The sequence below is a fragment of the Rhinoderma darwinii genome, chromosome 12, assembly GCF_050947455.1.
Source record: "Rhinoderma darwinii isolate aRhiDar2 chromosome 12, aRhiDar2.hap1, whole genome shotgun sequence".
Lineage (NCBI taxonomy): Eukaryota > Metazoa > Chordata > Amphibia > Anura > Rhinodermatidae > Rhinoderma > Rhinoderma darwinii.
The window spans coordinates 69,850,566-69,863,224 of record NC_134698.1 but is presented as its reverse complement, the minus strand read 5'-3'; the positions used below and the strand labels follow the sequence as shown (position 1 = coordinate 69,863,224).

Sequence of the window (12,659 nt, the reverse complement as noted above, 5' to 3'; positions counted from 1 at the left end):
TTTTATTTTTTCTGAATCATTTTCAAAGGTGTACAACTCTTGAATTAATGCGAGGACTATTCTGCATTGTCTGTATAGAAGTGTGTGCATGCTTTATGGCAGCTGCAAAGAATGGGAGTTAATGAACAGAAAAGTGTCCATAGACTATTCTAGCCGCAGGAAGAGAAAAGGTAGTGGCAATCGAGCTGCATACAGAGTCTTATCTGTGTGTATAGTGTTGCATCCGTGCCCCATCTAGACCTCTGGCACTACAATAGAGTTGTCATTAAATCCCCCATCAAATAACAATGAGATGACTGCTGACAATGTCCCAGTCTACACAGGAAAGCTGGCAAGGGAGTTGCTGAAAATAGGAAGCCAATGTGCTCCAGTGGCTAGGTTTATGTGCTTAAAATAATATAGCCTACTTGAACCCTAATCATGAGGCATTGGTTGTAGAATGTGATAATCTAGTATAGTACAAGGCAGGGCTAGTATATTGTAGCCGCCAAGAAGGACTGGTATGCCTGTTGAAAGAGATTGGACCATCAGGTGCTGGGCTGTAGAGTCTTTTTAGATTTATCGGATTTCCAGATGGTCTAACATCACACAAGTCCTGTAAATGCTGGACTTTCTGACCATTGTTTTATTATATGCTGCCTGTCAAGTTGGATTTAACTACTGGTCTCCACGTAACCAGTGTTGCTTTTTGTTTTTTTGCTTTTTTACCGTTTTGAGCTTAGTAAATATTAATCTGCCATTCTGTAAACTCTCTAAGGTAATTTAAAGCCGTATTTTTAGCGCCCATATTACGGCCACCGTGCCCAGAACTCCTGCGATTCTACTGAACCGAACTTAGATCACCATAGGGTTCTATGATGGACTGGAGGAGGCCATAATACTGACGCTAAAATGTCATAATGTGTTACCTGGAAAGTTTTCCTAACACCTCTATACAGTAATTGTGTCTATAGCTATATTCCATTTTTTTCTTTCACAAAACAGAGATTGGAGTTGACTCTGGCACACACAAAACAAAGAGTTGTGTGGTACAGTAAGGTATGTACGGAAGTATAGCCGGTTTTATGTCCGCTAATGTCACATACGTCCACAAAAACTCTCACTCCTCCATGCTATTCCTCCAAATGAATTACAAGACTAATCATACCCTCAAGTGTTCAGCTACTTGTATTCTATGTGTCCTGATTCCGTGACTTACAAATTAATCGATGCTTATATCTGTCTCCTGCTTCCGATCAAATGAGGACTACTTAAGTGTGGAACAGCCAGTGGGTGTAATAGCATCTCTAGAACTTAATACCCAACGTAAGAGGCAGCCATATAAATGATCTGAATTCACTTGGGAATGGTGACTTTCCAAGTGAATGGATAGACCTCATGAATGTCGACTGACCCAATGGTTGCCTTTACAAAATCAAGGGGTGATGAGTAAATTTAAAGATTAGAAAAATAATAAAATCCTTTTTTTGCTTGGATGACGAATTTTCAACAATTGGTTTTATCCCAGCAATGCTTATTGAACATGATTAGGTGTCCTAGTGATATTGAGTATTCTTGGTTCTTATTATCTAGATTTCATGAAAGTTATAGCTATACATTGCAGATGTATGTGGGTGTCTAGCCCAAATACACCTTAGGCCGTTACATTCGCAAGACGGTGACCTCCCGCAACTCTATGGTTTCAAGCTTAGATAATCATAGTAGCCTAAGATGATCTAAAATCAATAGCACCGTAGGACGTCCGGGTGTTCCCTCTGGAAGATGGACACTGAAATGGGTCCATATTATGGCCATGTGAAACCGGCTTTAGACGGGTTTTCCAATTATAGACTCTCTACGTGTCAAAAAGACTTGTCATAAGAGACGTATTGGTGGTGGATCAATATCCATAAACACCTCTCACCGATTTTAATGGAAAAGTGGCTTCACATACAGAACACGGTCAACTTTTTTGGAAACACAGTCCTGGGACACGTTCTTTCTCAGTGTTGGTTGGGGTTCCAGGCACGGGTAGGACTTTTCTGACACAGACTTTCACTTGTCAATAATTTTATCATTTCTGCTCACCCCACTGGCTTGTTCTACTACTCTACATACTATACAAGGTATGTAAAATTTATAATGATTATATTTCCCTCTGCTTATACTTTCAAAAACGCTCAGTGTCAACATTTTATGTTTACATCCAACATTACCTTGTGCTTTGTCTTTTGCGTCATCTGTAACTTCAAGGCAATGGTACTATTAAGACTAGGACACTATTTAACATTGAAACCATAGGTGTTTGGCATTGTGAATTGAGCTTTTATGACAAACACCTTGTAGACCCCTCGAGTTGAGTGCATATGGTAAATAATCAATATTAACAAAGTTGATGTTTTTTAAAGGTAAGTTTATTTTTTTTTTTTGTTGTTTACCAGGAATACAACATGTAGACTGCAGGCCATATGTAACACTGGGATTACGACCCACAAAATCAGCTCTGCTGCATCTCTATGTGCAACAAAAAAGTCCTTTAGGTATAACTGGCTGTAGCTTCTCCAGTTCATGGTCAATATTTTGTCACCTACGGCACCATTTTTGGCAAAATTACAGCAAAAACAAGTGTCGAACAACCAGCACTATACTTTTTTTTCTATAGTGTTTAATAGGGTAATCCTGCTGCACATCTTCGTGACATTTTATTTGTCATCTTCTTGTCTTTTGTTTAACCAAACATCTCAACATGGATATATCAGAAGTTCTGTGCTGTTCGGGTCCTGAGTACTTCTAAGTCACAATAGTCGAAAGGCAGTTTTCTGATTTTAATTTTCATTTATTCTATTGTAGGTTTCAGAACCAGACAAATCCCCAAGCAATGAAGACCTTGGAAAAACCTCGATTACTTGTTCCATTTGCTTCTCCTATATCGATAATATCACTTTGTGCTTCAGGGACAATTTGCTGTAAATAACTTTTTGCTTTTCAACTTTTTGTATATAGCATTTAATGTTCTTTATTAAAGTTAAAATGCCTAACGGTCCTCTTTAAAAGGGTTTTCCCCCGTCCTATAAAGCTGATGAGTCTCTATCTACCCAGTAATAATAAGAAGATTGGCCGAAAATGAAAAACCTTCTTTTATAATTTATAAAAGTTGCGTGCTGCCTGTATTCGCAGTTACAGTATGGTCTCTACATTGTAGCAGTTCGTGGCGGAGATGTATCTGCGATAAGCTGGCAAATATGACTTCAATGCCCTATATTATTCCCTATATGGATATTAGTTGGCAAATGCAAAAAGTTGAGAGGATGTATATGTTTCTAGTCTATAATTTTCAAGCCTGTAAGTTTACCTAATTTTACATGGACAATGACTGAAGGTTTTCTTTAAGTTTGAGGGAGTTGGTCCTTAATTTTGATGTAAGTGCTATTATGTGGTAGGACGGAAACCTGCCACATCTTGGACCTGTTTCACACTAAACTGCCTCCACCCTTGAGGTGATTCCCAAAAGCAAACATTACATTATCCAACCTATTTCAGGAACGGACAGCTGCCACCATATTAACTAGCGCGGACAACAAAAATGGATGGTTGGTAAAGACAAAATGGTAAAAAATTATATGAATAGGAAGCGAGTGACAAAGTAGAAGACATATCATTGTGCTACCCTCATACTATTTGGCTTAAGCAAAAGAGTTGGCAGACCTTTAAGAAGTAAAGTAAGCTGCCGTCCATTCTTCAACGTGGAAAAGTAGAAGGATGGCGCTGTATGATGTCACCATCTGATGATGTTTTCCTTCATGCCTGGATTCCTGGAGCACCAGTTCCAAAAATGGTGGATGCTTGGAGCTTATCTGTACTTCATATAGAAGAATCAATGCTAATATAACAATAATCTTCCAAGCATTCATTGGCTATGGACTTTAAATCACCCTTGAGGCTTGTTTGCATGGTTGTATCTGGGGCCATCACACTCTGAGGTAAGGCGGAAACCAATTTTAGGCTATGTTCACACGGAGTATTTTGGGGGAGGAATATCTGCCTCAAAATTCCGTTTGGAACTTTGAGGCAGATATTCCTCTCCCTGCACGCCGATTTTCGCGGCAATTATCGCGCCGTTTTTCGCCCGCGGCCATTGAGCGCCGGGGGCATAAAACAGCGAGATATACGCTTTCTCCTGCCTCCCAATGAAGTCAATGGGAGGTCCGAGGCGGAAGCGCCCGAAGATAGGGCATGTCGCTTCTTTTTCCCGCGAGGCAGTTTTACTGCTCGCGGGAAAAAGACTCCGACGCCTCCCATTGAAATCAATGGGAGGCGTTCTCGGGCCGTTTCTGCCGAGTTTTGCGACGCGGTTTCCGCGTCAAAAAACTCGGCAAAATGCCCCGTGTGAACATAGCCTTAGGGGAAAATGTTTCCATATCCATGATGGTTTTTTTTTTGTCCCTCCATACAGAAGGGAACATTAACCCCTCACATGGCCGTGTACCCAGACGCTTAATTCTTTTTTTTCTTCCCAGCAGTATTGCACAAGCATTGCTGTTACTTATAGTCCTTTATCATTATTTTTATAGCGGTGGTAAGTGAAGATTGTTATAACGTATTAAGTCATAAGGGAACAGCTTAAGACTATCATTACATAATTATCTCTCACGGCAATTAAAACATAAACCAGGCAAAACCACAATCCTCCAAAAAAAAAAAAAGAAAAGAAAATGGTCTTTCTACTGCTACCTACAGGTGCCTACCTTTGTAAGCCAACATCTTAGGCCCGATGCACATGACTGTAGATTTTGTGCATAATTATGGACCCATTAATTTCTATGGCCGACGGACACCTTCCAGTTCCTGTATATGTACGTGTCCTATTTTTTTATTTTACGGACCATGCTCCTATACTTTATAATGGGAGCACAGCCTGCAAATGCTGTCCGTGGTCGGCTGTGCCCGTAATCATACATTGTGATTACGGGCACTGTGTGCATGGGGCCTTACTATTTTATAGAGCCTTGAGACATGACTGGTTATCTGCCCAACTAGAGACACCCATCTGTAAACAGCACTGTTTCGGAGTAGTTGCTCCTCATCAGTACAGAGTAGTGTTCTGGTTGGCTGTGTGAGATGCCGTATGTATAGATTCTCAAGAGTCCAAAAATAAACTATAAAGTCTTCTAATGATAAATGCGCTTTACCTTATATACTGTATTATGTGTCAAAGTATTTATATAAAATAAGACACTGGGCTAATAAATGAAGAAGTATTACTATTTGATCAAGTTCATTTGGTGAAGTTCATTTGGTGAAGTTGGGTTTGGCAGGGATCCTGTCTTTCAGGACTTATTTACATGGCCATATCTGACGTCTGTGTTCACCACCATGATCTCATCCATTATAGAGCTACTTACTATAATGTGCAGTCCCATTCATTAAAGTGTATGTACACTTTAACAATCTGCCATGTCAGAAGATGGCGTCAGTGGGGTCCGTAAACTGGAACCAACACCAATTTAATGAATGAAGGGGTTGTGGTGCATTATTGCTACCTGTCAGCTTAAAGAGGTTGACCCATCTGGACTACCCATTTCCATATGTTCGATTAGGGTATAGAGACGACATAGATTCCCCCCCCCCCTTCTTGGAACCTCCCATCTCCTTCGAGCCAGAGTGAAGAGTTGCTGTCCAGTGACTCTCAATCTGGCGGACTCAACGAGACCATTTAATACATGGTCAACAAATTTTATGTGAAGTGCTGAAGTGGAATTGAGCTTCCTCTGGCGATATTAGTTGGGTTAGAGAAGCAGGACCTGCAATGTTCAGCTGACGTCCAACTCTGAGATTTCTGTATCTCTGACCTATGCTAATGATTGACGGACTGATCAATCTTAACCCACCTCGTCGACCACCACAGATGCTATTATCTGAAATGTCAAAACATACCCTTTATAACAAGTAGAACTAAAATTGGATTTAGAATATGTTTGCTTGGAAAGATCATGGCATCTTTCCCATTCCAGTATTGATTTCTGGGGAATCCATACATCACGAATAGTTCAATAATATTAAGAGAAGTTTCCCTTCTTACATCTGTTTGTATCCACTTCAGTTGAAAAAAAAACACAAAAAAAAACATGGAAGGGAATTTAGTTCTCAGACATAGACATGTCAACAGATCTCATAAATAAATATTCACCCTATACGACCTCTGTTTGCAGTCTTATCTAGGCAACACAACATGAAACATTTGGAGGTTGCTGACTGAATGGATGCAGTGACGTCCAATCAAATATAATTCAAGTCTCATTTCATGCTATGTTCACACTAGTGTCATGCTTCCGTGAAAATGGAAATTATTATGAATCCCAATGGAAGTCAAAGGATTCATTTTTTATTAGTCCATTAGGTCCATTGGCTTAAATAGTAAAAAATTAATGGCACGTCCATTTTCCATTCTTTTTTTTTCATTATTACTGTTCATTATCCCTGCAGCGGCCACTACAGGGGAAATTTAGTATTACACGCAGCTGGTCCACCAGAGCAAGAGCCACCTCTTGTTAGGGTCCATCCTCTCTGGCTAATAGAGGGGGTTCCTGAGCGGGGTTCCCTACCTCTATGACGTCTGTGCGACCTAATAATATGTCTTTAAGAGACAACCCCTTTAATGCTTGTATATGCACATGATAGTACGCAGCTCTATATTTGAAGAGATAGGCAGTCTACCATACTACAAATGAGTCTATGGAAAAAAAATCATTCAAAGAGAAGACAGTAGGAGCGAATTGTGAACTTATAAATCAGCAAAAATGGAGCAAATTGTTCAGAATTTCTCAAAATAAAGCATTTGACATAATGTGTTTTGTGCAACTCATTAGGCCTATTAGACACTTCTGCTCCTTACGCCACCTCACGGCTGGCGTACATGTACTGTATGCCAATTTTGTTAGCCAAAATGGAGAATGTTTTTAATCAATTTGGGGCATTTTATGCCTCTTTTAGCCACGCCACTTTCATCGCTTTATAAAATATCTTGTGGTAGGCGCATCCATGCAGCATTTTTTTAATATTTATTTTTTTTTTACACCTTTTGCTACATAAATATCACCTAGAATTTGGCCTTTGATCAATAAAAAATAAAATAAAATCAACCTTCTGATTGGTTGGTAAGATCCGCTTGCAAAAAGCAATTATCAGACACAATTATGAGCAATCTTAATAATCGTCATATGCAAATGAGCAAAAGTATGGATAATTTGTACATAAAATTAAAACAATCTCATGTACATGGACCCTTATCATTCTAAATGTTTCCAGAACAATAATACTACTCAGCATCTGCTTCATGTGAACGGGCCTGAAGATTTTTATCTTCTACACTCCACGGCCTGGTATATGTCATCATCTACTAACTGCAAAAGTTTATGCATTACAATGTAATATAGTGCTAGTTCTGTATATATGAAGATTTTGGCAAAGATTTTTTGATTCTTCTGTAATTGTTTTTTCAAACTGCAAACCGTCTACTCAATAAATTATTTTATTTGCAGAAAACTAGTGTCGATTTATTGCAATTTAATTGCATGTACTTCAAAAAGATGATAGATCTGAGATAGATAGATAGATAGATAGATAGATAGATAGATAGATAGATAGATAGATAGATAGATAGATAGATAGATAGATAGATAGATAGATAGAAGTTATGAAATAGAGTAGATATGAGAGATTGATTATTAGATAGATATTTTGATTGATGCAGCAGATATCAGATAGATATGAGATAGTAAAAATAGATATGAGATATGAGCGAGAGACAGCAGATATGGGATTGATAGATAATAGATAGATAGACACAGTAGATGATAGATAGATAGATAGATAGATAGATAGATAGATAGATAGATAGATAGATAGATAGATAGATAGATAGATGCAGTAGATAGATAGATGCAGTAGATAGATAGATAGATGCAGTAGATAGATAGATGCAGTAGATAGATAGATAGATGCAGTAGATATTAGATAAATACTATAGATAGAGTAGATATTCGATATTTAGATAGATAGATAGATAGATAGATAGATATGAGATAGATAGATAGACAGACAGATAGATAGATAGATAGATAGATAGATAGATAGATAGATAGATAGATAGATGCAGTAGATATTAGATAAATACTATAGATAGAGTAGATATTCGATATTTAGATAGATAGATAGATAGATAGATAGATAGATAGATAGATAGATAGATAGATAGATAGATGCAGTAGATATTAGATAAATACTATAGATAGATAGATAGAGTAGATATTAGATTACAAGGGGAAACATTGTATTATCCACTAGTGATATAGAGCTCTCCTTCGCCTTCAAAAAATGAGGTTCTGCATCAGCTGGGATTGTATTTTACAGTACATTGACCCAGTTTCTCCAGAACTGTATAAAACAAATCTCAGCTACTGCAGAATATTTCTGGAAAGTCCAGGGGAAACTTCATTGATGGTCAGTGACTGATTCATCCTTCAGAAAGAGGTTCTGCATCAGGTGTGTGTATTATAAGGCATAACGTGGACTGATTGCAAAGAGAACTTTTAATATTCTTATTTATGGTACGGTTTTTATTATGTGTATGTTTATTTTCTTTTTTACTTTTTTTTTTACTTTAAACTAAAATAAATATTAGACTCTCGTCAGTTACACAAGTTGCCAGCCCTGAACACCTGCTCTCCTCCATATCTTCAGCACTCAGTCCTCCCCATCTCCAGCCTGCTGATCACCCTCCTCCCTCCTTTCTTCCCTGGCACAGAGATCCGCTCTTCCCCCCTCCCATCTCATTCCCTCCTCTCCCACCCCCTCTGTATGCCCCTTAGCTCCATGTCACCAGTGAGTCTTGTGACACTGAAGTAGGGCACACACAGCACAGCAGCCTCTCAGCCCTGGCCATGTCTGGTACACGGTCTTCCAATGACCGAAACACTGCAGGGGGGCACAAGAGACCCCGGCATGATGTGGGCAACAAAGTGATTGTTGTCTTGGGGGCACAATGGGGGGATGAAGGGAAAGGCAAAGTGGTGGATCTACTGGCTACAAATGCTGATATTATCTGCAGGTGTCAGGTATGTGGCTAAGGTGGAGACCCACCAACCTAAATGTCCTTTTTTTTTTTTTTTTTTACAGGGTCCCCAACATTAACTCTTTCTTTTCCAGACCACATCTGTCTCAGCCTATAGGCAAATAATGACTTTTGTACTTTTTGTTGTGCAGTATTTTATATTTTGCTTTTTTTTTTACACACATTTGTTATTTGTTGTTTTTGTATGTTGTTTATTATTGTATCTTTAGAATTTTTTTGTTACGTTTTATATTCTGTGACCTTGATGTTTCTTTATAAGTGCAATTTGATAATGTTACGGTTATGTAATCTCCCTGTTGCTAACTTTCACTGGGCTTCCGTTCCTATGTCATAGAATTAATAATTTATTCCAGTGCTGTGATTTGCAGCCTGGAAAACTCTTCTGGCCAGAAGCACTACAGATAATTTAACCTAAAACAAGTGTTTTTGCCCATAAGATCATTTCCGCCCAATCAAAATCAGTGTCGTTGATCAAAAAATATGTTAGACACAATGTAATATTTTTATTTTTCTTGCAGTTGAAATTTTAGGTTTTAGGATGTAAATAGTTCTGTATTTTGTTAATAGTCAAATTGTAGCAAAAAATAAATAAATACCTGATCCAGCAAATATTATGTGTATGGAGTTAAATACACCTACTAGACTTATTTGGTGCATAATAAATAAAATGTAGTCCCTAAATAATACGGTCCAAATAACAGTGCCATACAGTCCAAAAATAACAGTGCCCCATAATCCCAAAACTGCAATATCAGTGCCCAAATATTAGGGGCCAGTCATACTTCCCAGTAAAGCCTGCCACAATGCCCACAAAGTATTTCACATGTTCTTTCGAACTCTTTGCACCGCCAATTTGGGTGTTGTGAAGTAAGTAGTATAAACAGTACTGCATTATTTTAGTGGTACAGATCAATCAATATTGGTTCTCTATCTCCAAAATTCAGGGTCGGATTAGACTACATTGAGCCCACCAGAGAAGATGAGACTGATAGCCCACCATCTAGCTATAAAGAATAAGTGCATGGCGTTGTAAACTCTGCTGGATTTCATAGGACTCTGTTGCGGCTGGGACCCATTATCGTGTCAGGGCCGGGGTCCTCCACATACTTCTGTCCTCTGGTGGACCAGTCCGGCTCTGTCCACATTATTACACATATGTAAATTATATTACACTTTAAAGTGAAGTTGCAATAGAGCAGGAAACTATCCAGAAAACATTCAGAGTAATAACTGTTCCATGTACATGAAATGAAAATCGAACAATCGGGTCAGTAATGTGAGATCGCCGCAATATACGTAAAGATAAATTTTGCTATTGTAACTGGCTATTCTTTTTTTTACCGTTTCGTGGGAGGATGAAATCTATTGATGTTATGGATCCAGTATGTGCCATAGAGGCAGATTGAAGGCCTTTGAAGAGAGAGGGTCTTGCCCTGGTTGTTCTCATGCCCTTTGCTATTAGGTAGGGCGACCCAATGCAGGACTCCCCACTCCAGAGGAACGGCATTGCTAGCAAACAAAGGGGTAAAAAATTGTCCCAAGGGTCGGAGGGGGAAACAAACACTAGGCCCTTATGTCCTTGGTGGCAAAAACTGGTACTATAATGAGGGCACAGTTTTATCCTTGCTATGGAGCACCCTCTTATCTATGTTTCCACAATGCCCACCCTATGCTACTCTTTGTAGTTGTTGCACTGTAGAACTTGTTATATTGGGGCTGAAATTGTCAGTATTTTACAAAAGTTTTTGACAAATATTGATGAATTGACCATAGTCTAGTTTACTCTACATGTGGGCCATTTGGGGAGGGCAAATACATGAAATAATGAGGCTGTTATTGGCATAATGAAAAATATGCCAATCCCAGTATTGTAACTGCTTCAGCCCCTATTTTAGAAATTGTAAAATATAACTCCAAAGACTTGTTCATAAATGTTGACAATTCTGTAAGAGCTATATTTTCCTTAGCAGCCCCTGACGCATTTGTAGGTTGTAGGCGGAAACCCGAGCCCATTCATGTGTTTCACTTTGAAGATTTGAGAGCATTGGTCATTTTAGCCAATTACTCAAAATGTGAATGGATAAAGGCAACTTAGGTCTTATGTAGGAAAAAACTTTTATATTTCCAGGGTAGATTAGAAGATCATAACAGCGATCTGATTGGTTGTTGTGGGAAAAAAATCCATAGGACCAGATACATGAGGACCAAAAAGAACTGGAAAACTAGTTTAAAAAAAAAAATGGAGCAAACAATCTGAGCACCGCTTTTATTTTCTAACCTGTATGTAGGCAGCTGGATCAGCAGCTGTAGAAGCTTCTAGGCAAAACGTTGTGTAGCCCCCTCACTCCTAATTACTTATCAGTGCTCAAATAATGCTGCCACTTGTTGCCCAAATACCTACCAGCTGGATATCCGCTTTCCAAGTATGTACTTTCAGAAGAATCTCACTCATCCAGACAAAACCCTGTTCTGTACTGATGAGGAGTAATAACTCCGAAACAGTGTTGCTTATAGATGGTTGTCTCTGGTTGGGCTAGTAACCCGGGTTGTGTGTCAAAGTACTATAAAGGGTTGGACATTGACTTACAGGGTAGTCCCCTATAGGTGGCTCTAGAGAGAGAGTTTTCTTCCTTCTAGAGAAAAGCTATTTTGCATAACTTTTCCCATGGATCATTGCCCCTAAGACTGGATCTCCACAATCGGTAACTTCCAAGAGCCCAACTACCTCCAAATGGTGCTGAAAACAATGAAATGTTTTGTGAATGTGCAGTTACTTTCTAAGTAAGCTTGTAGGGCCTTATTATTTTTTTTATTATTTTTTTTAAGTCTGAGTCGTGCTTTCTGTCACCCAAAGTGCACAAAGGATTCGGTCTATCGCAGCCCTACTCCTAAAGGAGAGAAGCCCCGCATAACCATACCCCGACCCTCCAAACAATAGGCCAAGAGGATCGAGGATCAATGATCCCCCCTTGCCGAAGCTTAGGGGTACCCAACAACACTCCAAGGCTTCTACCTGGGCTGCCACCCCAGTGTCCACCTTGGAGCCTGTATCTGGTTGTGCCTCCCTTTCAGAGAAGGGAGGCCAGGTTGCAGGGGAAAAAGGAACCAGAATGCCACACATTTTCCCCTTAGACCTTGGAAGGGTCCCAAAAGGGCACCGCATCCAAAAATCCTGTGACACACGTGACAAACAGTGAAAAAAACCAAAATTAAATAAGTGAATGTGCGCTGTGATACAGCCTGGACATTCGCCAGATATAAAAAATTCCTCATTTCCCAGCCAGATATCCGGGAAAATAAAGGTGTGTGCTCAAATAGCGTGAAAGACAAGTGAGTGCAAATGTGCCGTCACTCAGTGGGTTCCCGTCCCCAGTGAGTTCAGGCACCCCAGGGTCACCACTCCTGGGGCACTTAGCAACTCGGACTTTACAGCTACGCGACCAATAGCATCAACCATGTAGTTCTCTGCCCCTCTCCTTGGCGTTCTGTCATCTGTCTACGATGGTGACCAACCCACCGGCAGGGATGATTACTAACCTCAGATAAGGAC

At 39.4% G+C, this 12,659-nt stretch overlaps 2 protein-coding genes across 5 annotated transcripts in view; both read left to right on the top strand.

Moving 5' to 3' along the window:
* Positions 1 to 7,521, top strand: part of INF2 (inverted formin 2) — a 68,708-nt gene extending 61,187 nt beyond the window's left edge. For 2 of the 3 annotated variants that reach the window (XM_075843840.1, XM_075843839.1), the window contains exons 22-23: positions 985 to 1,038; positions 2,830 to 7,521. In XM_075843840.1, the coding sequence (XP_075699955.1) occupies positions 985 to 1,037 (53 nt within the window). In that variant the 3' untranslated portion in view covers position 1,038; positions 2,830 to 7,521. The remainder of the gene's footprint in view (positions 1 to 984; positions 1,039 to 2,829) is intronic. The other variant, XM_075843841.1, reaches the window with a different exon arrangement.
* Positions 7,522 to 8,864: 1,343 nt separating this feature from the next.
* Positions 8,865 to 12,659, top strand: part of ADSS1 (adenylosuccinate synthase 1) — a 33,567-nt gene continuing 29,772 nt past the window's right edge. For both annotated transcript variants that reach the window (XM_075843829.1, XM_075843828.1), the window contains exon 1: positions 8,865 to 9,092. In XM_075843829.1, the coding sequence (XP_075699944.1) occupies positions 8,919 to 9,092 (174 nt within the window). In that variant the 5' untranslated portion in view covers positions 8,865 to 8,918. The remainder of the gene's footprint in view (positions 9,093 to 12,659) is intronic.